Source organism: Phaseolus vulgaris, chromosome 2 (assembly GCF_051622355.1).
Source record: "Phaseolus vulgaris cultivar YP4 chromosome 2, ASM5162235v1, whole genome shotgun sequence".
Lineage (NCBI taxonomy): Eukaryota > Viridiplantae > Streptophyta > Magnoliopsida > Fabales > Fabaceae > Phaseolus > Phaseolus vulgaris.
Window position 1 is genome coordinate 43,744,491 of NC_143499.1, and position 25,980 is coordinate 43,770,470.

At 31.8% G+C, this 25,980-nt stretch overlaps 1 protein-coding gene across 1 annotated transcript; it reads right to left on the reverse strand.

Annotated features, from left to right (window-relative positions):
- Nucleotides 1-956: 956 nt before the first annotated feature.
- Nucleotides 957-14,435, reverse strand: LOC137812372 (LMBR1-like membrane protein). The gene is made up of 14 exons (XM_068614318.1): nt 13,931-14,435; nt 10,947-11,026; nt 10,150-10,308; nt 9,224-9,437; nt 7,540-7,626; nt 7,319-7,458; nt 6,999-7,079; nt 6,814-6,878; nt 3,718-3,890; nt 3,070-3,200; nt 2,888-2,975; nt 2,081-2,294; nt 1,848-1,948; nt 957-1,685 (listed from the first exon to the last, which is right to left on the reverse strand). The coding sequence occupies exons 1-14, from the start codon at nt 14,096-14,098 to the stop codon at nt 1,200-1,202; spliced, it is 2,187 nt and encodes a 728-aa protein (XP_068470419.1). The 5' UTR covers nt 14,099-14,435; the 3' UTR covers nt 957-1,199.
- Nucleotides 14,436-25,980: the final 11,545 nt, after the last annotated feature.

Sequence of the window (25,980 nt, forward strand, 5' to 3'; positions counted from 1 at the left end):
TTGCATTCCTTCCTTTGTCTGATTCAGAGGTTGGTAAAATATACCTTTGACTTTGATGTTTTCAATTTTTTACTGTTGTAATGAGAAAATTTTCAAATTATACATTTCATAACATATACTTTTGTTTTTTTTATCTATCACAAATTTTATTTCTAACTTAACTTAATTTGAATGAATGCAATGTATATTTAAACCGATGATTGTGACCATGTTACTGAAGACTTCTGGTAGGAGAAAAAATACATATTACAATCCAATTAGTCTCTGACATGATAAATGATGAGCATGTTTATATGAGAACACAATACTTAAATTTTTGTGTTATGTATGGTACTTTTGTGCTTTGAATTTATGAAATAGTTGTACTTTTTTTATGACAAATTTTAATTTAATTTGACAACCACATTATCTTTTATTTTATTTAAGTTTGTTTTTGTTTTTGAATTTGTTTTCAATGTGTATAAGTATATATAAAAAATAGAAGATATATAACAACATTTTTAAAAATAGTAATAAGTCAATCAACAAAGTAACACATTCCAAATATCATTTTTTTTTCATTTAGAATTTAAATTTTATTTTAAATTGTCCAATCTAAAATACAAAACATCCAAATGCAAAATTTATATTTCAAATTATATAATACAGAATGCAAAAGATCACAAATGTCAAATTCTCGAACCTGTAATTCAGAAAGTCTCAACAAAGAAAGGCAATTTTGGTACTTCAAAAGCATGGGTGTGCAGGAGGAAAAAATGTGTCCAGGAAGAATTTACCTAGAGTTTGATATTCACTTCCTCCCTCCACAAGCACCCCCTGTTCCCATTGCTCTACAAGCATTCTACTAGTCATTTTTTAAAGGAAGAAAAAAGTTAATCAAGGTATACAAACACAAGGGAAACCTGAGATCTAAAACGCTGTATAGAGGTGTGGCGGGAGTGAAATGAGATTATGAATAAAAACAGAACAAATATCTGTAACTCTGTATAGTGGTTCAATTTGAAGTATTCCTTCTCTGATCATCTACATTTAATGTGAGGTTGATTTTTAAGTAGTACGAGTTCCTGTATGGTAAACTATCTATCTTTAACATGCAATTGGGGTATAAACTACATAGGAAACAAGAAACTGTACATGATAATATGGTTTTACATGATCAATTATAGAACATTTGCAACTTCTCACCCAAATAATGGATATCATCTTCCAGGGCCAGAATTGCGCCCCATCAAATTATCCTGATCATTGTTAATATTTTGGTGCAATGAAGGCTGTTTCAGTCTTTGAAATATATCATCAAGGGACTCAGATGAGGACACACTAGGGATCTTATCTTCCTGTGTTTGCCGAATAGGTGCAAACCTGTTGCCCCCTATGTTTGCCTTGAAACTCTGAAAGCTTGTTTTCATTGTTTGCCATGTTGAGGCCATGCCTGAAGTTCCAGCAGCATTACGAGTATTGTCGTGATCAACCAAGGAAACCTTAGCAGATGCTAAACTTTTCTCTTCTTCCTTCATTTTATATGCTAATCCACTTTGCTGTCTTACAGCAGCATACTTGCTGCTGATGGCTTCCCTGCTAGAGCTATGTCTTCTTGTCTCTTCCTTCAAAATTTTAGGCTGATTTCCATCTATTTCTTTATTAACTAAAGCCGAGGTTCCCTTCATTTCAACATCATTTTTCACCTGACCATACCACAGCTATAATGTGAGTGAAGTGTTGAACTTTGACCACAAGAGTAAAAAATGTCATATCTTGCAGCCATCAAATTCATGATAATGTGGCATGAATGAATAAAATAGAGAGAAAATTGCTTCAATTTTCTTATTGGTAGGGTGTTGACATACCGTACTATTGTCGTTAGATTCAAGATCAATTCCATTAAAATTCCTCACTAATGGAACAACTTGCTCGCCTACATTGCGTCCTTGTTCAAGCCAAGATCGTTCTACAGATTATGTGAAAATCAGTATAAGAAATTATCACAAATCACACATTGCTTCAAGGTTCACTAATTTAGACATGATTTATCATTTGATATTTTGACTGATGACAACTACAGAATTCTTCCCTGGCATACCTTTCTGTAAGATAATTAATCCGGATGGATCAAAACCATCCATATCTTCAGCTTCAGTTTCAAAAACATATCTCTTCCAGCTCCCGAGAAAATCAAATACCCTATCAAAGAAGTTGCTTGCAACCAAAAGGGTGTATACAACCATAATAAGTGGATAGATTTTGTTAAACTTGTCTCCAAAGAAAGGGACTGCATTATCAATGTTCCCCATTCTCTGCAATTAATCATGTAATGCACCAAATTAGCAAAAGGAACTGATAGGAAGGAAAGAAAGCAAAAAATGTTGATAAAGCAGGTGTCAATGATTTTTTGGCATAATGTGAACATTTACATATAGGCAGGTAGAGACTAAATAAAAGACAACAAAACCATCAGACACTTGCAAAAATAAGTACATGTATCAAGTAGAACAAAATAAACAAAAAGTGAAAAAGAAAACAGTTTTTTGGCAGTAAACTTGATGAAGGAATGATTCAGTGTCATGCCTTTTTCTAGTTACAATATGTCGTGCCCTCAATCAGTATAGCCATGAAAATCACAATTTCCAGGATTACTAAAAACTGAGAGGTGATTTGATACTTTCAATTGTTGTAAAATGTCTCTAGAATCAAATTACTCATCTAATCACAAAGCAACCAGAGGATGTTACTTCTTTAACTAGAATTATTAGGTTATTAACTTTATAGCTAATTCTCTCTTGCAACTTCTTTACACTAAACCGATAGTTTTTAACAATACTATATGCAAATAAGTTCAGAAGAAAATATTAAACAAGAAATCAATATGTAAACCATGAAAAAGACTTACCTGTTCAAAGATAGTTGTTTTGTCAGAACCAAGGCGAATAAGATTAAGAAAGTTGTATGAGATAGGAGGAGCATAACGAGCAATCATACTGGAAATGAGACAGAAGATAATGATGTGCAAGATAGAATCAGCAATTCAAGAAACAGAATAAGTAGCAGTAACGGTAGTGAATAAAATCTTACGAGCATATCATAAGCAGGCTAACTGAGCTGGTCTGTCGGGGTGTCAATGAGTAAAACACCAACGTTCCAATTTTGAACAAGGAGTAGTATGTGCAGATGCACATGTACATGAGAGGAACAAATGCAAACGCCTATGAAAGAAATTGAAGAAATGGGATTCAAAAGGCAGCCTGTATTCATTTTAAATATGGTATAAAGCATTTCAGGAAAGAAAAAATGCATACTGAAAAATTACAAGAGTTAGTTTGTTTTAATTTCATGTATAACCCAACTCCAAAATTGAATTTCATTTCAAACCTTTTGTTAGCTATATATGATGACAGTAGCAATTTCACAGCGATTGAATTACAACCTCAAACCAAAAAGCAAGTTTAATTTGCTAAAAAAAGATAGGCAGGGAACTGACAAAAAAAACACGTGCAGTTGATCAATATGCACCAAACAAGGCCATGTTACTCGATCAGAGAAGTTCATGAGACCTGAGAGAGTTCACCTTACTTTAAATTGTTAAAGATTTCCAATATCCTAGAACTAAATATTCATCCAAACTTTCTTTTCACAAGGTAAATTAAGATTTCAAATATACTTATAAGCATCTTGATGTCCACGTTTTACTGTAAATACTTATCTCTTAATAACCTAATCTACCTGCACAAGCACTTCCTCTGTTCCAACAGATTTTATAAGAATCGAGAAAAGTGATAGATCAAGACTAGGTAGAAGAGTAGCCTCTGCTAAAAGAATTGTAACGGACATGACACCAAGTATAACAGCCAAGCCTTTCTGAACTTGCTTTCTTAAAATGCATCGCCAGAAAAATTCTGCAAAGAAAAAACATTTATTCAGAAGCCTATGCAAAATATCTCTAACTATTATATTCCATATTCATAAAAGGAAGGAGTACGTTATGTCATGATGCAACATTAATGCAGCAAGAAAGCTAACTGAGAAAGGAAAATATAGATCAAAATGAAGTTTAAGAATCTTTGAAGCCAAAGACAGCATTTCTTTATGTGATCAAATTAGACTTCCACCATGTTTGCAAACATTAGATTCAAATTCTCTGTTCCTTCAAAACCTAGAGAAACCTCCATTAACAAGCTTGAATGCTTTAAGTGACTTTAATATACATAATTGTATTAAATAATTAAATAATAACTACAAATTCACTCTACTCTATATGCATAAAAAGTAAGCGATTTGGCTTTTCTAAATTGGGAAATTGTAAAGTGAGAAAGAAATCATGTATCCACCATTGATCTCAAATAAAATCTTGTAAAATTAACTCACTTGAAATCAGAGGTGGATCCACTCGTTCTATATCACTTTAATACACTTTAGAGAAGTCAAATCCATTATTCTGTACTGTTAGAAAACAGTTTAAATTCACTACTACATTTAGAACATACTAAATGCTAGCCAACTATAATTATGACTGTTGTTAATAGCTTTCAATTTGCCCCATTAGTTCTTGATTAGCCCATGTTCTTAATGCACTCTACTTGTAAAAAAATCAATTGCCTGTATACAAGACCTATACTATCCCCCAAATATCATGTCTAAGAGTAAATTAACTACAGTTTTTTCGGATTGCAGAAAAACTCTTGTTCTTTAAATGTTTACAGCAATCATCCTTATAGGAGTACAAACAAATAATATTTTTCAAACAATTATGAGGGTTTTCTATAGGTCTCTCCATTAAGGAGGTGTGTCAGGTGATTTTCGAAAAAAAAGATAGGGAAGAAGAGTGTAATTTACTTGTTTAAATTAGGTATCAAAGTGTTACCGACATGTACTCATCTTTCAGCTGCATTCGGTTCCAACAGAACTACAATTTCTATCATTTTCCACGTTTTCCCTTTGTTTCTTGAATCAATTATATTTATAATTGTTTGCTTTCCCTGGTGATTTATCAATTTCTATTCAACAGCTAAAGGTATTTTTTCTACCTTTTCTTGGATTTGATGCATGACAAAGATTCAAATGAAATGCTGTTTGTTCAGGGGCGGCCATGCTGAAGAGGTAGGCCAGAGTGTGACTGAGGGAGTTTCAGGGATAAGAATGGGGTGACTCTATAATGCATATGATGGCCAGTTTGGTATAAGACTGAGGTGCTGTATTCCACTCAATGGGTAAAAGGGATGCTCAATGACCAAGATAATGGCAACGTGTAGGTGAAGTTAAAGGTGCGGCGGAGATGTGACGAATGATGCTTCAGCACAGATCAGGTTAAACCATGGGTGCTGTCATCTGTCCGAAGAGAGTTTAGTTGTCTTGCTACCTTGAAATTTTGGGAGCTTGTGGTGAGTCCTAGGTACTAGTAAAGGGAATTGAGCATGTTGGGTGAGAATGCCAAAGAGTTCTTCAAGTATTTGTGAGCCAAAGATTTTCAACAGCTATAAACCAAGAACACTGCCAATAAGAGTAATATTTGATTGAGTTGCACTAACTTGTTTCAAATCTTAAGTTTCTCTGTTTGTCTTTACTTTTAACAAAATGAGCACTTAATAAGTAAAGTAAAGTAGGGTTAAAATATCAATCTAAATCCATTAACATATTCGGAACATAAGAATATTAGCCATCTATAGTTAGGACAGCATTTAATCACTGCTACCTCTGTAATTAGTACTTGTTTAGTTACATACAATTTCCCCCAAATACTCTACATTGAAACATACACTGCAAAAACAGTTACATAAAAATGTTTATTATGCAGGAAGTAACAGGTCAGTTAAGCCATATATGTTGCATTATTTTTATTGATATCTTCATAGACAGAAAGGGTAACATGTCTATGTAACTTGTGGAACGATAGGTCGGAAAGTTGTCCCGATAGAGCTAGTCCTGGTCTGCCTTAATTGCGACCTCTCAAAGTTGATTCTCAATGTCTTGGAATGGGCTATATATGAAGGAATTAGGTTCTCAATGTCTTGGAATGGGCTATATATGAAGGAATGAGGTTCTCAATGTCTTGGAATCGGCTATAAATGGAGGAATTAAATAGAGAGGTTGAGGGAATCATCAAAGTACGTAGCAATCGGGACATCTCGAATTGACCAGAGATAAGACCTAAATAGTAGTCAATCCTTACCTTACAAGCTAGGTTTTGTAAGATCGAGTTAAACACAGCCCAAATTATAATATCATACCAGAACTTATCCTAGAATCTACATCTATAGTTAGGTCATCCACAATGTCAAGCTCCAAGCTAATAGCCTTGGGAATGAAGGGGTGTGTTTGAAAGTCTCCTTGATGGTGTCTTAACAAAGTTACATATATGTCTTGGAAGGGCCACTTATGACAGAGTTGTCTAGAAAGTCTAAGTGAAGCATCATAGTGGAACCTAGATCTATTGTTTGGTCATCTACAATATCATGTTAAAAACTCATTGTCGTGGGAGTGACCGGTGTGTTGAAAAGTCTCCTTGATGGTGTCCTAATAGTTACTTACCAATGTCATGAAAGGGCCACTATGACAGAGTTGACCAAAAAGGCTAAGTGCATCATAGTGTACAACCATCAAAACATCAACTCTTAGGGTTTAAGATATTACATAGACTAGAGATAAGGCCTAAATATTACTACGAAAACTTGTATAATCTTCCCTTTATAAGGCTAAATTAGGTCTTAAGTCCAAATTCTAAAATAGACACAGTATTGCTAGTTAAAACAAATAAATATGTTTCTAGTTGCATGGGAAAAGTATATTTACTTAAGAAAAAATAAGTTAATATTCTTTATTCACCTAAAGCGTCACACAAAGACCCAAACTTGCCAGTCCGAGCAGCTTTGAAGCTTGAAATATATTTCCTGTAATGAGAGCATAACAATTGAGTAAGGTGAGCTGGAAAAACCTTTAATATATTCACTGTAGAAGGATATTGCAAGGGGGCAAAGAAAAACAGAAAAAAAAAATGATAGAAAACAAACCATCCAGATGAGTTGCGTCGATCATAATTCTTTATCGTGTCTTCCAATTCAAGGGCTTCTAACACGTAAGTTATATACTCACTACAAGAATGCAAAAGTGAGATATAAACCAAATAATCAAGTTGTAATATATACCTAGTCAATAGACTTTGGTGAAAGTAGTAGACAATGCCAATGAACAAAAATAATTAATTATCCATCAAACCTAGCATGGATCATATACATAAAATATCTCAATATGCGAAAATCTCTTAGTAAGGATGATAGAAGATTCAAGAACAATAAACCCACTTAAAAGACTGAGTTGATGATTTGCTTACCTTTTATATCTGTAGTATTCCTCAGTTGCTCCTCGAAGATGACGCCTAAGTGTTGCCATTGACTTCTCATCGGTGTCATAATCCATATCACTTTCCCCTAATTGGCCACCTTGTGGTTTGAAGGATGGATCTTCCCTAGACTGGAATATTGTAGGTTATATCCAAACAAATATCTAGTTTGTGTACTCAAAATATTTAATCAAGAAATCTAAGTTCAATACCATTTGAATTAGCATATCATCGATTACATTCATGTAAGGTCTCAGAGGATCACGCTTGGACATTTGGTTGGATGTGGCTTGAGCAATCTGTAGAAATAAACCTCATTGTTAAAATCAAGGTTACTCTTGCTTAATGAGAAAGAACACACACATACCATGTTCACATGATTAGAGTGGTGCTATGGATATTGGATATGGAAAATATCAGCAACCCAAAAATCTTTTACAAAAATATATTGGAAGTCATAACGAATTATTGAATTGGAGAAGCATTGCAGAAAAAAAAATACAATATATCCATATAAATAAATAAATGAAAAAAATATAATTTTACAATGCAAAAATAATGAAAACAATTGTACAATTAATAATAATAGCAAGTCTAGAAATTAAAATTAAAATAAATTCAAAGCAAAACACAACCAAGTTGAACTAACTTGCTTAGCTGCCATTGAAATGGCTGGAAAATATATATTTAGGGGTTTCAATTTTATAGAGATTGAGGATCGAGTAGAAAAGAAGGGAAAAAAGAGGGAGGGGAGAATAAGAGCAGAACAGAACCAATGAGGTAATAGGAAAAAAAATGAGAACCTTGCGATTTGGGCTAGGTGAGTAAGTTGGGAGAAGGGAGACAGGCGGTGGCGTTGCAATGGTTCAATGGCAGTGTTGCAGTGGGTTGATGGCAATTGAAAAGGTTGCAGGAAACGACAGAGGAACAGGTTGTAGGCGGTGGCAACATCATCAGTGGCTGACTGCATCAACTATGATAGTTGAATAGGTTTACCTTTTCAGGTTATATCTGGTTCAAGAAGGTTAGCTTAGGTTTTATTTAATTTTGGGTTGGGTTTGTGTTAGATTGGGTGACCAACCCATGTTTTTTAAATCTATTAGGCGGCTAAAAGATCTACTAGGTCAAGTTGCACTGAACCGAGACTTTTTCCTTTCTAAGGAAGAGTGGGGTTGCACCATAGGTTTGTGGTGCAATATCCGTCATAAGTTGGGCACAAATGGTTAATGTGTTGAAACCAAGGTTGAATCATTTGAACACTAGCTGAGTTTGACCCTTAGCAGAATCAATCATTGGTTAGACTTTACTTATTTCTCAACTAGGCTAAATTAGTAATTTAGGCACGTAAAAAAGGATATTGGAACCAATGAAGAGAGAGTAGATTGCAAGTTTTAGTCCTACAAAAAAGGAGAGACCAAGAACGTCCAGAAGTTGTTATGAGGGATTTCGTGAATAATATCTCTAAAGATTTGATTTCTATTTGAGTCAAATGATGTTGTGTGATTCATGTAACCTGCCTCACTAAGTGGGTTAAGGCTTATGTTTGTTGCTATTGCTTGGTAAGGGACAACATCTTACCAAAAAAAAGGAAGAACCAAGGTATCATATGCCAAATTAGTTCAGTTTCCATGATTCCAAATTTCCTTAATAATGACCCTTTCATTGCTTAATAGTTTAACAATGACTATATATCCAGTAAATCCAGAAGTTCAAATTAAATCAACTAGAATTGGGGTCATCAAAAGATCATTAGTCACAATCAAGAATAATAAGTTATTATTTTGCTTGTAAGAAATCAACAAAAATTTCAAGTTTGCCTGGCAAATTGTGATAATGTAAGAGATAAAAATTTAAAACTACAAAAGAAAATTTCACTGCCTCATGCAGACTACTTACAACTATAGCATTTGAAAGTTCTTGGTGAGCATCATCAAGCTTAACAGCCATTTTAGCAATTTTGTGGGAAAGAACTTTCTGTCGGATTGTCCAATCAGCATTTTTCCAAATGCCTTTGGGAATTTCACTTAAACCAAAGCCAAGAAGAAATGCGCCAGTAACAAGTCCAAAAGTATTTGAGCAAGCCATGGCTAATCCCAAAAGACCTCCACTCCTGTTTTAATGAGAATTAAAGAAACAAAGTGGGACTTCAGTTGAAACCAAGAAGCATAAACATGTGCGTAGAAGTGAAAAAGGTTAATTAGGCAATCACAACTATCATGTAGAAAAATATAAAGTAGTTGCACAGAAGGTAGGCAGTTGTGTATCCATGCAATGAAAAACATACAAACTACCAATTCAGTGCTTTGGTGGTGGCATATATGTAAGTTTAGCAAATCCATGATTCCCAAAATGTCCTGCTTTCTATTATATGTTGAAAGTTGAAACACTGAGCCCATTGCCATAGCATTTAAGTTTCTCAGAGCGGAAATGTGATCTCTAGGAGTAAATGCAAAAATTTCAAAAAAAAAACTATATACGTTGGATAAAAATGTGACTTGTTACTGCATGTCTTTAACAGATAACGTAGTGCATTATGTCTCATAAAAAGTGGTTTAGCTTAAATCATCATTATTCACAATTACAAAAGGCAGAAGAAATAGTATTTGGGAAACCTTGTGGCGGACATCAGTCATGACAAGAAATACAGCCAAATATTGCCTTTTTTTTATGGATGTGAGGAAACAACAGAACTCATAAGTGGAATTGGAATCTTTATCAGGAAAAAAAATAATTAGAAAAATCAAGGAAGCAATATCTTAGAACCTATTGCATTCAACAATATATATTTCAAAATAACTAAGATTAAGAGGTTAAGAACCAACCACTGCCGACGCATCATTATGAGAAGAATAATTCCAAAAACGCCAATGGATCCCACAATTACATAAAAGATCAAGTTAACATGTAAACTAGTCTTCAATCTTTCTGATACAGTGAAGTCCCCAGCATCTTCAAAACCCTGGATAAGGGGCACCACAACCCTGATCATGATAAAATGACACAAAAACATGAGCAAATTGCCTTTCTGATTTGATTTTATATTCAAATACTTGTAATACTTATTATGCAAGAAAGCATGTGAGAAGACAAAGCAAATGGCATAATAGCAATACACAAAATCTAAGTTTAACATACACTCATAATAACTATTCATGTGTTGTCAGTCATTACTACTTCCAAAGTTGGCACAAAGCCTCAGTTTGTTTCACAGCAAAAAAATGTCACATTTCAATAAGCAACATTCATGCTCACATGTAATAGTTATTTCAACTTAATCTCATTCTACATCATATCATATGCAGTACACATATTCTTTTATCTCTCTACTCTCTCCCTGAAACCTCCCTATTCTATTTTATTCCGTCTTCCCTTTTCTTTCTCTGCCTTTGTGTTTCTTTCATCTTTCCCGCCTAAATTCTATACCACATTACAAAGTTCATAGTTTATTAATTCAAATAAGGTGACTGGAGAATGTTTTATTGTCAAGAAAACAGAGACAAAAATAAATATGACCAGACAATCAAAAGGAGTTCAAGAAAGTCTTGAACCATCATCCAATACATGGAGCTAAAGATTGGCTTTTCTCAAATAATGGTAAAAACTTTTACAAGATGCGTACCATGTAAGCAAAAAGGTACTCCAGTATGACCAGCTCCAGAAGAAAGAAATGCCCCCATTCTCATGGTAGGAAGATATTGTCTGTAGGTGTAAAAAAAAAAACTCAATATACAAATGAAATAATTGCACATATATTTCTTCAATGATCCACAACACTATTCAGCATTTAACAATTTAAATGCCAGAAATGTCTAATTGAAGTAGAAAAAGGGAAAAAACAATGACAAGCTTAGATGCAAATAGACGTCATAAATCTACCTTGTCCAAAACATAGGGGGTAGCACAATAGTTTTGTCTGAAATCAAAAGTTGTTGTCTTTACACTATTATCACAAAGTCAGCCTATTCAGAGCCAAATGAATAAGGGCTTGTTTGAAATAATTCTAGTGTTTTACTTTCAAAACTTGTTTGCGATGCAGTTTTTAAAAACAACAAAACAAGGCACACTGTATGAGATTAAAATAGTGCTTTACTTATTACAAGAATACCATCAGACTTAAAAGTAAAAGTATAAAAAAACAATTCTAAGCTATTTTTGTTTCTCAATTTCAGTAATTTGGAAATAATTTGCAAAACACATGCAGAAAATAGTAATACAAACATGTTTCTTTTGTTCTTTTGTTTTTAAAAACGGAAAATAGCTTTGACCACTAGAATCAAACAAGGCCAAAATCTTTCACAAAGTTACAGATCAAATGAAATCTAGTTTCAAAAGTCCCTTTGTAAGTTTAACTTGATAGCAAGGTGGAGAAGACTTTTGTTTGGATAGTGGTAATAAACAAATAATTCACCGTGGGAATGCATCACGAGGTTACTTCTATGTTTAAGTTATATGTTTCTGGAGTTTTGAGACCCACAACCACTGAAATTCCTTTGTGCATGAACAATTGACTTTTGGCTTTTTGAGGAGCATTGGGTTTGTGCACAGTCCTGTATTGGATCGTGTTTACTCATTTTAGAGGTTTTGCCAGAGTGATAGTAAAATTCTTCGGCATTGTAACTCTTTAAAGTGATTGTAAATGGAAATACTCGAACTTTTAAAAACAATGTTTTCCCTTTCATCCTTTGAGGGACTGAGTTGTCTTTTTGGAATCTATGTGGGAATAAATATCTGTCTTAGTCTGTATAAAAACTGTAAAAAGTAGAATAGCTATTTCAGATCTTGTATTTCTGGACCATTTTCTAGAGTAGGTTGAAATAAATCATGTGCACTCTAGAAACCATCACTTGACATGCAAGCAAGGGTTTCTAGAGCTCAATTGAGAAGAAGAACACGGCACACACTAAGAGAAGTTCCCAAAAGTTCACCCTAGGTTAGCTAGACTAACCAAGGTTAAGGATAAAAAAAAAAGGTAGCTTAAACCTTAAGCTACCTTCACCCATGGGAGTCTATAAACAGGTGTCTTCTTCACTCTTGTATTCAGATTTGATATTATGTGAATGAGTAAACTGAATTTCAGACTTCATTCTCTCCCAAATCTTCCTTTGCTAGAGAGCCTAAAAGGCCTAGTGAACCCTAGAAAGTTGGCTCAACCTCTTTCTACTTCAAGCACCTGATTCACTTCATATCTTCACCGAAACTCCTCCATTCACAGTGCAATTCACTCTCCTTCTGCTGCATCTTCATCTCATTTCATCCAAGGCACACCTTGGATTACATCATAGGGCCTCTCTTGCAGGTAGACAAAGGGATCTCTCTTTTTCAATCCAGAAAAGAAAAAGAAACTATAGCAAGGAAAGGCCTCAGAAAATCGGTTTTATACAATTACCAAACTATCAGTAGATAAGTATGTGAATGCGCACCCTAACATTCTATTTCTTTTCCCAAATTGAAAGGAACAAAAAGTATATAGAAAAAAGGGTGCACTACTCAATATGACAGAAATGCTTACAAATGTACTAAAAAACACTCTAGAAAACAAACAACACTTTTGATATGAACATAAAAAGAAGCAAGACAAACATCATTGCCAATTAGCAATACGAAGAACTCAAGAAAGGCAGCAATCCACTGTTATTTGCCAATATACGATTTCTATTGTTCATGAAATATCTTCATAAAGATCATATATGATATAAAGCACATGTCCCTCAATCATAAATCAAAGAGGATGCTATTAAATTTAGCCCCGTGCAAAAAAATGTACGGGGTGTTGTTAAGTATTAATTAGTTCCCTTACAAAACTATTTAAGAAACATTCATAAAGTCCTAAAGAAACATTTCATACCCCTCTTGCGGATCCATTTTAGGCCTCAAGGTGCGGCCAATGGATTGAAATAACTACCTAACCGTTTTCCCCATCACTATACCACTATACAAGGCCTCACATGCCTTTAGGTAATTTTTTTCATGACTCACTTCACACACCTCCTACGTTTATTCTCACTCACTTGGGCGTCAGAGTTTGTGGGTTCATCTACTTGCTGGAATTCGCTCCACCCCCTCACGTGCTCATGCCCATTTGAGATACAAAATTACCCTATAAAGATAATATATAATGAATATGTCCTCAAGTTGAATTTTTTGGTTTCCCACGAAGTTCAGAGGAAATCATGTTCAAGCCATAGTCGGACAATAAATTTGGAAACCTCCCCCACCTTGGTTTGCCATGTAACGGGGCACTAGCCCCTTCCGCTAAACCCATTCTAATCTTGCTTTGCACCTCATTCAAAGAGTAAGACTACGTTCAGGCTATGTTTGAGAAGCCATAGAGCGGCATTCAACGCAAATCCACCGTGGGGGAAGGATTAGCATAAACATGTTTCGCGAAGTGAAAATGTCACAAAACAAAAACTCTATATATAAAAAACAACTAAAAGATAGTACAACTTCTCTACACTGACAATGCATCAAACTTAAATTCCAAAACCTCCTAATCATTAATATGAAGTTCATAATGAAATTCCTAAAATGCTATTCGTTTGAATTCTTCCTACGATCTTTCAAATTTCCCAATGAAATGGAATTGGAATGGTTAGGAAGTACCGTCCAGATATCAGCGGGGACGAGGACGATGATGGAGAGGGAAGAGAGCCAAGTGTATCCAACGGTGAAAAGCACGTAACTAGGGACACGTGGAGCTGCGTAGTACCTCAGCGTGAAAAGCACCATCCCCGCTGTGAGGGGCAGAGAGATCATGTAAAACACCCACATCTCTCTCTCTCTCCGATGGAACACTCGATGGATCGGATCGGATCGAGTCGAATCGGATTCCGGTGGTACGGTGGTGGTGGCGGAGGTGGAGGTGGCGGTGACTGGCCTTAGCTTCTGGTAAAGTTTCGTGAACGAACGGCACCACTACACAGCACGCAACACCTCTCTCTGGGCTTCGCGCCTTATTTCCGTTTGCGGATATCGATATCTATCTGGGCCTTCAGGGCCCGTATCTTGCTCTTGCTGTCAGTTCTGCAACCAATTCAACAGAAATGTTTTTCTTACCTTTCTTTCCACTACACTGTTATAATTTTCTACTAATTTTCTTCTTTTTCATGATATTTAACTCCGTTTTTTCCGTTTTATCATTTTTTCTTTGCGTAAATATTGTTTAGGAAAAAGTTAAAATGATCTTTTTGTCTCTCTATTTTTGTTCACAAAGCATCACTTACCTAAGAAAATTTTTAAAAAGACTTTTCGCACTGTTTCTTATTTAAATCATTAAAAAATTACGATGGGTTTGAAAAAATTACAAAAGTAACCATGGTCGAGGTTGGGTTTAGTTCTGGACTCCATAAAAAACGGAAAAGCTTGAAGTTAAGGTTTGACATTTGTCGTTTTCTTTGAAAAAATCAAAGAAAATTTTCTCGTTTTCTAACATTTACTTTACTTGTATATTTTTGAATAATTATATATTTAGTTGTAATATAAATAGATAATATGAAAAATGCATCAATAACAGTATTTTAAAAATTATGAATAAGTTGACATTATCAAACATCTATAATCATCTTAACTTATTATATGATATCCTTGTTGTCATTACATATTTTTTAACATTATATGATTGTCAATTGGCTTTGATGTGTACTCAGAAAAAACATAAAAAATTTGAAATGAAAAAACTTATTCAACAATGCCTCAAATTTAGAAAGACTTTTTCATATTTGCATAAGAAAGTTGTAAATGATGTTAGCAAAAAAGCAAAGCAATATGGGATTGTTGTTGAAATTTGATTTTGTAGTATAAAAAATGGTTTGATATTATGTAATTCGTAACATGATTGTTTCGGATTGTGTGATCCGTTGATCCACTAGATTAACCAATTCAAAAATAAGTATTTAAGGCACCGAATTGAAGAACTTACTTGAGAATGATGAACCAACCGTGAACAACATCACCATAACAACATTGTCGACACCACCACTATTGTTATCACTGTCACTACCACCACAACGCACCACCACAAGGAACACTACCACCACCACAGCAACAAATACTAGACACATTCTTTTTCACTCAGAAACAAAATATAAAACAAAACTTCTATTTTTATCTTTTTTACTAAAGGATAATTTTGTAATTTTAAAAGTTTATGGAGGTGGTAGAAGAAATCATGGAGGTGTAGAAAGAAGTAGTTGTCACATAAAGTGTCCAATTTTGAAGCTTCCATGATAATAATTGATTAGGTATGATTTATACAAAGTTGAAGGTGTAGCTTCCCTCTTTTTGACTCCACAAGTGAACACCACGAAGATTCTTTAAACCACAATGAGCATGTACAAAAAGTTTCCCCTCTTCCTTTAGCCATTGGATTCTCCTTTTTCTGCCTTTTTTAGTGTGTGGGCATGACAACATTGTTGAAGTGAACTTGTAGTCTATTTTTCAAACTCTCCAACCTATGCTCAAATTTTGTTTCTCATTTCTGAACGCCGTGTCACTTGGGATACTTCACCCACAAGATTTGGGAATGATTAACTTCAAAAAGAGATAAGAGACAAGATTTGAAAGAAAGTGTCAACTTCTAAATTCTTCTTTAAATCACTCACTCAATTTCTGTTCAATAAGAAACCGCAAATCATGCCAAGTTTCAGGAGAAATGGCCAAGAAAGAGTGTCTCTTAATTAACCCATTTCTACTTTTGTTTTATACAGTACTGGGTTATTTACTAAATTACTGATGCAAAAAAAAAGCACGTTTAGAATTCCGAAATATTATATTTGTATTAATTCTTTTTAACAATGTTGATGACATTATTGTAAATATGATTTTTCATATCATCATCATTTTTAATGTTTTATTAATAAAATATAAGTGTTTTGATAATCTATTTACATTATTTATTGTATTATTTACTATTATGACATTTCCTTTCCGACATAAAACATTTCCTTTCCTTTCCATATCTTTTTATTCTATGACAGTATGCTAAATTAAGTACGTTAATGCATAAATTTTAATTTATACATAAGGTCTTTTATCAACAAAATAAAAATATCAACATATTCTATTTGTTCGTACAAGAATAACTCTTCCAAAATTTACTCATACGTACCACGAACTTACACTAGTTATTACTAAAATAAATAATTCTATAATGTATAATAATTTATGATTGAACAATGTAAAAAGTTTACCTTGTATAAGTAACTATTCTTTCACACATGCTATTTTTTAGTAAGATTTGACAATACACTATTTTGAAACAATGAGCTGTGTGAGAATTATGTCTCAACAGTATAAAAAGGTGTAGTTAAACTGATCTGCGATCAACTATACAGCACAAAAATGTTGCAACGAATCAACGGTTAGATTTGTATCTGAATATAATTTTTATTTAATCTTCAAGTGTGCCAATTGTTTGAAAAAAAATAGTAATAGTAATAATATATGTAAAATCATTAGGAGCTTATGAATAAACTTCCTTTGAAAGTGGGATCAAAAGGAAAAAGATAGCATGGTAGAATGGAACACCATAGGCAAATGGTAGAATGGAACACCATAGGCAAATCAAAAGAAGAAGAAGGTTTATGGGTAAAAGATGTAAAAGTCTTTGGTAAAACATTATTAGTCAAATGGAAGTGTATATGAGCTTTTGATGAGACATGTTTATATCTTTCAACATGTTTAAATGTGAATACTTGAACAACCTACACATTAAGGTAGTTGAAAGATTTAAGGTTAATCTACGAGGTAGATGATGAATGTGGTTGGTTTGACCAAAATATATACTGGAAAGTTGGATGTCAATATATGATTAAACTTTAGGAGAAAATATGTGTAGGTAATACCCAACTATGCATTAGATTTCCTAGGATTTATGGGAATTCTATCATTAAAGATAAATCAATAAGTCAATTTCGAAGATGGACAAACACTGAATGAGAATGAATTTTGAAGTGGAGGAGAGAGTGATTTGAGTGGGAGAAGACTTAGTTAGCATATTTCTTTATGTGTTTATCACAACAATCTATGTATAGGGATAGTGATGACAAATGGATATGGAAAGACACATTGGTGCAACAATACACTATAAAATTTACACTACAAGAAAAATTGGAATTACATATTGCAAAAATCTGTATGTAAAACTGTCGTAGGTAAGCGTTACATACGGATTTGAATCCGTATGTAATTAACGTACAAAAATTTATTTTTAAATTTTTCATTATTACTAATTATTATTTATACCTATTTATATTTTTTATTAATGTTGATAGTTAACCATACAACTTTTTTAGTCATATTATCATTTTTATTATACTTATTATTATTAACATAATTTATACATATTAATATAATTATTATTAATAATAAAATAAATTATATTAATATTATTCATATTTATTAATATTATTCATATTATTACTATTATTATTATTATTAATATTATTATTAATATTATTATTAACATTATTATTAATATTATTATTATAATTAATATTATATTCATATTATTAATATTTATTAAAATTATTATAAATATTATTATTAATATTATTATGAATATTATTAGTATTATTAATAATGTTATTAATATTATTAGTATTAGTATTAATATTCATATTATTAATACTAGCGGGAACACGGACACTCACGTGCCTGTGTATCCACATTTTTCATTTTTACTATTTATATATTCATATAATTTTAATAAATATTAAATTATATGAGAAAATATGTAAATTATCTAAATTCACCATTGATAATAGTTTTATTAAGATTTTATGTTAATTTTTTAAAATTTTCATTTTATTGTTTTTTGGATATTAAATTTTGATTTAACTTGGTTGTGATCTTGAACTTTGTAAGGTTATCAAGATTAAAATTAAGGTTTAAAAAAAATGGACCAGCAAACAATGTCAAAACATAATGCAAATAGTTGTATGTTGGAAGTTGTAGAATCTATCACCATATCAATTGAATCCACATCTTCCATGGCAAAGAAGTTGAAAAAAATAAAATAATAAACTAAATACAAATTACCAAACTTCCAACTTATGTAATATCTAATAGATCAAAGTACCAGTAGACATACAAACTTTGTCCGCAAAGTTGGCTTAGGATTCATACAAAAATATATATAAAAAAAATTAAGAAAGCAATAGAAACAAAAATGTCCAAATCCTATAACAATGAGACACGTCTTTACTTTGAACGCTTTGGGAAGTGCGAGAAGGAGGAAGCAATGGTGGTTGTTGTTGTACAGTGGTGATTGAAGAGAGACTAAGATGGGTGAGAGTAGGAGAAGAACATGGAGCGTGAAGGAAGAGAGTTCAAAATGTGTCAAAATTTATGAGCATTTTTTTTCTTTAAATGCAACGGTGAAAACTACTCCTTATAAGGAAATGGAAGAAAGTGGTAACTGCTCAACTACTCCTTATAAGGGAGTGGATGTAACGGGTGAAAACTACTCCTTCGTAAGAAAGTGGATGTAAATGGTGACAGTGAAAACGACTGAAGAAAGTGGTAACCGCTCACTAATAATCAAATAGCTCAGGTTTGGTCACTACTCACATCTTCTAATATTTATTTCTCTCTCATAAAACAGACATTCCTTCTCATTATGCAATTAATTTTTTCAAAATAATTTATCTCTTTCAATTCAAACGCTTGCTCTATTTATTTCAAATATTTTATTAAATTTATTTCTCTCCCATACAACCGACTCTCTCTCATTATGCAATTAATTTTCAAATACAATAATAAAATTAAATATTAATATAAGGATAAAATGGGAAAAAAATTAAGAGCAGTTAAGGGGAATAAGAAATGACACAATGACCATAATACAATAATAAAATTAAATATTAATATAAGGATAAAATAGGAAAAAAAATTAAGAGCAGTTAAGAGAGGAATTCCCTTTATATATAGGTATAGATTATATTAATATTATTAATATTATATTAATATTATTAATATTATTAATATTATTAATATTATTTATATTATTAATATTATTAATATTATTCATATTATTAATATTATTCATATTATTCATATTATATTCATATTATTAATATTATATTCATATTATTAATATTAATATTGTTAATATTGTTAATAATAATAAGTATAATAAAAAACATAATCATACTAAAACATTTGCTTGGTGTAGTGGTTAAATTTTCTTTGATTTATTTGAAGGAACTTGACTTTGAATCCCATTCACTGCAAATTTTATATTTTTGTGCCAAAATTTACATACGGAATTAAATCCGTATCTTATAGTGTTACTTATAATAAGTTGAAGAAACAATGTCACAAGGTTAATTTTGATGTATTTAATGAGTTGTGGGTGTATTGTCATCTACGTAAGTCACACCAAAAAATGAGTAATCTTAGACGATATATCATGTATCTTATGTGGGAGGGATAACTTAACAAATAGCAACCAAAATATGGAATCAGTGCAACAAGTGGCTAGGTGTTAGTATTGTTCACCATAGCCTCTTGATGATGAATTTCAATCAATTCCATTGTATGTGTTTTAATAAAGATGGGAACATATTATGGAAAAAAATTATGGGTATCTCTTATTTGGTATATTTGGAATAATAGAAACAAGGTATGTTTTAAACAAGGAAAAATTAATGCATAAGAGATCTTTATCATAACACAAGTGAAAGTTTGAGCTTGGATGAAACATAAGAATCCTCGGACATAATTTTTTTTTGATTGGGTGCACTACCCAATTGAGTGTGTCTAATTGAGTGTGTACCAAATGACAACAAAATACGTGTCTAAATTTATAAATTATTGATTATAATGAGATAGGTTTTATAATTTTTTTATTAATGCATATAGGTTAACCTGTATACATAATAAAACTGCAAAATATAATTGTGAATCAAACTTTCTAATTTAGATTTTCAGTCTTTGTTCAGTCAATCTTAAAAAATATAACATATAAGTAATTGTAAATCTATGAACAACAAAACTCTTGATTGGCTTTCCAAAACCAACTATGGAAACCAAAAACCAAGTAACTTAAAGATTTCAAGATTAACAAAACCAACTAGAAAAACATGTTCAAATATGTCAGAACCCAATTCACCTATGGAACAATCATCAGAAGTGTTTGTACGGTACAAGACTTTTTTAAAGATTCGATTATGATATATTCAACCATTATGCCAAATGTGTTTTTAGATTAAAAAATGCTATAAAATCACATTGAACCTGCCTCTTCGGAGTATCTTTTATACAAGGATTATAAGTTGTTATGTTTTAATAGATTTATTCATTCTTTATCAAAATGAAAAAAAAAAGAGTTTATTTCTGGAAATTTGTCACTACAGTGATTGACAATCCCAAAGTCCTGACATGCTTCTGAAGTAGGATTTGAATGAATGAAAAGTGTGTGTGTTTCGGCTTGTAGCATGAAAGGAACACGATATTAGAGAGTAGGGAAAGGTTCTACCTAATAAAGCAAGGGAAAATGACTTGTTTGAAACTTATGGCCCAAATTACATGACTTTATAAGTTTCATCACATTCAATCCAAAATACCCAAAGTTATTTTATTTGAAAAATGAAAAAGAAGAAGATATATTTATATGGGTGTAAAAGTGGTAAAATAATATATATGACATGGTCGAGTGGCTCAATCAGGACAATAAACACTCATGATGATGCAACAACTCCAGATTTTATTGCAGGCAGCAACAACATTGATAATTGTTGGGTGGAAATTGTAGCTAAATGTGACCATCCATAAGCAATAAAACAAGTTGCGTGGATGAAAAAAGTGTGGTTTAATCTATTAGACACGCATAGTAGTAATGGAATTTAACCACTCAAAATAATGGGGCAGAGAGATGAACACATTGCAGATTATTTAACAATGAGTAGACAGCTGGAAAAATTAAGAGATCCAATTATCGAGATGGTTGAATTTGGAAACATAGAAAAAGGTGAATTATTTGGTCGGGCACACCAGAATGGTCACACTCATGTTCATATTCTTGTTCCTTTTTCTATCAAAGTCAACCCATTGAAAAATGCTTCCATTACAACTAAGAATCTCAAAAGTAATGGATCCATTTGTCTCAGCTTTTTTTTACCATATTCATAATCCAACTTTAGCAACGCTTCTCGTTATGCACAGAGGGATGGTTTCTTATCACTCTCCAAATATACTCTATATAATTATTCTAATTCGTCTAATAGTCGAATGAGGTGAGATTTGCACCCACACTCCCTCACGCTGAGACTATCAACTCGTGCGTGGAAATATATGTTATGGGTGATTCGATAACGGTCCGATAGCGTGTGACCTGATAAACCCAACAAACATTCGTTAGGATAGACTCAAAATGACTCTGATATCATATTACGATGTGGACTTTAAGCCTAACTCAACCTCATAAAATCGGCTCATGAGGTGCAATTTGCACCCACTTATATACAATGAAATCTCATAATCTCTAGTCGACGTAGGATCTCCAACAAACGATGTTATCGTAACATACTTGAGATTTCAAAAAGGAACATTTCTCTCTTAATCTAAAGGTCTGAGCAAAAAATAGTAACAAAATATAAAAAAGTTACCTCTTATTTGAAAATTCACTATTTTTATCAATTTCATTTTCCATCTTAATTAATTTTCTTTCTAATATAGATCTCATTGTTTTCAATATACCTTAACTATTGGTATGGTCTATTATTGAAAAATTAGAAATGCTTTGCAGGGAAGAAGTTAAGAGAAAACTCAGAAAAATATTTAATGCTTCATGAATTTTATAGTGACTCATAAATGAATAATGTAAATGCATCTAGAATACTACTTATTAAGGGAGCCACACGAGTAACTAGAATTAAAATTTGTATCTATATAATTACAGACTTTTAATGTCATTTTTTATTATATAAGTTAATAAGTTAAAACTTATTGATTAAAAATCAACATACAAATTATGTTTTGCACTTAAGTTTTGTAATTTAACACTAGACATAGGAGAGAGTGCACTTTAAAAATTAATGACTAAAAATGTAAAAACTCTAAAATTTATTACACCTATGAATTTATATTATATGTTATAGTAATTATCTTTGCAAAAATAGCGATTACAGCTATATTTTATCATTTAGACCATACCTGAGTTTAGAGATTTTGACATACAACTCCTATATTATAGAGATACAGTAAGTACAATGTATTGTAATTTGAATAAATTAAATTATTCTAGATTAATTAACTATAGGAATGTTTTGAACCCTGTTATTTTAAAGCATATTTTTCAATCTCATAAAGTCTAATTTAATTTAGTTCAACCAATTTTATTTCAAGAAAAATAGTTTAATTTATTTTAAAGTATACTATATAGTTTAAGGAATCTCGATCAAAATCATTTACTGAATACCTTTCCTGTGACGTGATTGTCATAATTTTCATAGATTCAACAAGGACTTAACACGAAATGATTAACTTGATCATCGTACAAAATATTATCTAAAATCTAAGATTAACCTGATCATTTACCTTAATCTTAGTCCTGTTTTAGAGATTCATCACGATCCCATAAATATGTACATCAATCAAGACAAAATATACATTAAACAATATTTTATACACTCACCTAGTGCTTGTACCAAACTCTAACTTAGACATGAGAGTACCTTTTGTAAGTACACTAGCCAAACTGATTGAAGATGGAAGACAACATCGCGGCATTACTAGCCAAGATCAATAACAATTTAAGGAAATATAAAGATATTTTCAATTTTATAAGAATATAAAATAATTCATTTTTTTTTATGTAACTTACTTCATTAAGCATCAATAATTTTATTAACAAACCTAAACGGACGATGGTTGATTGCTAATTTGCTAAAACTTTTCATTCCTTTTGTGTCACTGAGTTCCACCCAAATAATAAAATTAAATAAATAAGGAACCTGACTTCATTTCTCTTGTTTTGTGATTCTTATAAAAAAAAATTAAAAAAGTCTTTATTTGTTATAAGTAAACATACAATGAAAAAAATTTAAAAATATTTTTTTTATTATTTTAATAGTATCTAATGTAATATTTTAAAACAAATCCAAACTACAGTAGTATACCTTTGATTTCTACGAATTTTGTAGAAGGTAGTAACATCTGTAACTTGGGAGGTGTGGTGGGTGTGAAGGTTTGGTTTTGATTGTGCTAAAGATACAGAATAAAGATGTCAACCAAGTCACATGATGCTTGTCCACTTCTCAACTTCTGAATCACCCTCCTCAGTGAATCAGGCCAAACATTTTTGGCACATTATAACCACAATTATGCAGATTTTTTAAAGTGAAACTACAAAATAAAAACACTTTACTAGGTTATTTCTATAAATGTCATCACAAACCTTTTTGGCTACAATCAAACACACCTCCCCCATTGCCATTTTACCCAACTTAATAAATTGACCACTTTAAATTGGACTTCAAAACTCATGATTCACCCACCCTCTTCCATGGACCAAAAAGGGGGAAAAAGAATGAAAGGAAAAAGAGAAATCATTATTACCAAGAATCCCAGGTCCAATGCTGAAGTTCTTCCCAAGTTCCAAGTTCCAAGCTCAGATTTCTTTTTCAGTGGTTGGACATCTTCTAGATTATTAAAAGAATTTTCCAATCTGGACACGTTGAACCAATCAAAGCAACAAAGGAAGACTGTGAATGGTGTTCCTCTTGCTGACATCATTCACCAACTGCTAGGGTGTATGCCTTTTCGAGCAATTAGAAAATGATTAACATTTTGTTTGATATCATTGGCCACATTATGCACAAATCTTCACGCACCACCACAATTAACCACACAGGTTTATATATAAATGGAACTGCAAGCAAATTAGCCATAAAGGAGTGTTGCATTACATTAAAATATACAAACTTTTCTAATGCGTGCCAGTTAAAAATCTCAACTTTTACTTCCAATTAGTGATAAAAATTGTAAATGTTAAAAGGGTTTATTTATTTCTCCCATAATTTTTTTTTCTAAACCTATAGTATAACTGTTGAAAACAACAAAAGCATAGCCAGAGCTTTAGATATATACTCTAATGTGAAGTTTCTATCAGTTGTAAATGCTTCATGCCTGAAAATGACATATAACTACATTCCAAATTAATGGATATCATTATGAATCAATCAAGGTCCACCACTCAAAAACTGCATTTATGGTGTAACGAATGGACGATGCCTCAATTTAATAGGAGCCAACGCAGCATGAAGAGATAGAGAGAGAAGAAAGTTGCTTCACCATTGGTTTGACATTGTGAGAAAAAAATAAACCAGTTTCACGTTTTGGTGCCAGCAAATAGCTTAAAACAGTCTCTATCTTTGGTTTACCAAAACCAGTTTTTCTTTATTCAAATGTATACCTGTATTTCAAACATTGACTAATTTTTCCCTATAAACACTGCTACAAAAAAGAAGACACTACCATATCCAAGAGTAAAATAATGGTAATAATTAAGTTTGATGCTTTAAAAATTGTGAAAAAGACACCAGACACAAATGTTTTTCTGAGCATCATTATTCCTTACTTGTTTAATCTGCATATGCAAGTAATTAATTAACTCATGATAATAAAATAATTTCTGTCCCCAAACATGAAAAGAGCCAACCCCGTAGCAACGTTATTTGTTGTTTTGGCTGATGTTGTTGGAATTTCATTTGTAAGGTCGTGGTTTTTTCAGTTTTGGTCCTAGTTTTGCCATTGCTTTCATCTTCACTTAAAGAAGAGAGAAAAAAAAATTGAAAATAAATTGGTGGCTCTTCAGTACAAAAGCCAAAATAAATTGGCTGGAAAGAAAGTCCCTTCAGCAAATAATCCAAAATCCAAACACCATCATTCGTTTATCTCTCAAACAGCGAAAAAGAAAACCAAAAAAGCAAAAGCGAAACAAACAGTAAATTCCATTTTTTTTTCTCTCTAAAGAAAACATAGTCCCCGTCACACCTATATCCGAATATTCTAACATCTAAGATATTATAAATATATATTAAAGCATAAATTTTCAATTTATAAAATCACACGTATCTGTCATGAATGATATTTTTTTTTCCAAATTAGATATGATTAGATACAACTGCCATGAGTAATAATACATTTATCATTTCAAATATTTAATACTATCATATGTTTAGAATTTTGAGTTCTTTAATTAACAAAAATAATTATGTTATTGTTTATCAACATATTTTATTATTATAATAAAAAAGTATTAATTAAATTTAAATAATCGTAGATATAAATTTGAATTTCTTCGAAAAAAGTCAATCAGCATGTTACTTTTTTAAATTATGAAATATTCATGGATAATTAATATCTATTAATAAATCTGAGTGATAGAGTTTCTTCCTCCAACCCCATTGAATCTGAATGAGTTAACATAATGCTAATTTGAGTAAAATTAAATAATAAATGTGATTAAAAAATATGCACTATGACTATAAAAGAAATGTTTTAAAAAAGTCACTAAAAACGGTTCATTAATGTTGTTTGTAAAATTTAACCATTTATAAAACCAATATGTCTATTTTTGTAATGAAAAAATAAAATAGAAAGATAGTTATTAACAAGAAAAAGTTAATAAAATATTAATGTTTATAATTCAA

Coding starts and splice junctions, on each gene's coding strand:
- LOC137812372 (XM_068614318.1), bottom strand. CDS start 14,098: ATGTGGGTGTTTTACATGATCTCTCTGCCCCTCACAGCGGGGATGGTG. Junction 6,879..6,998: donor CGACGCAACTCATCTGGATG/GTTTGTTTTCTA, acceptor CTCTCATTACAG/GAAATATATTTCAAGCTTCA. Junction 1,949..2,080: donor ATTAATTATCTTACAGAAAG/GTATGCCAGGGA, acceptor CATAATCTGTAG/AACGATCTTGGCTTGAACAA.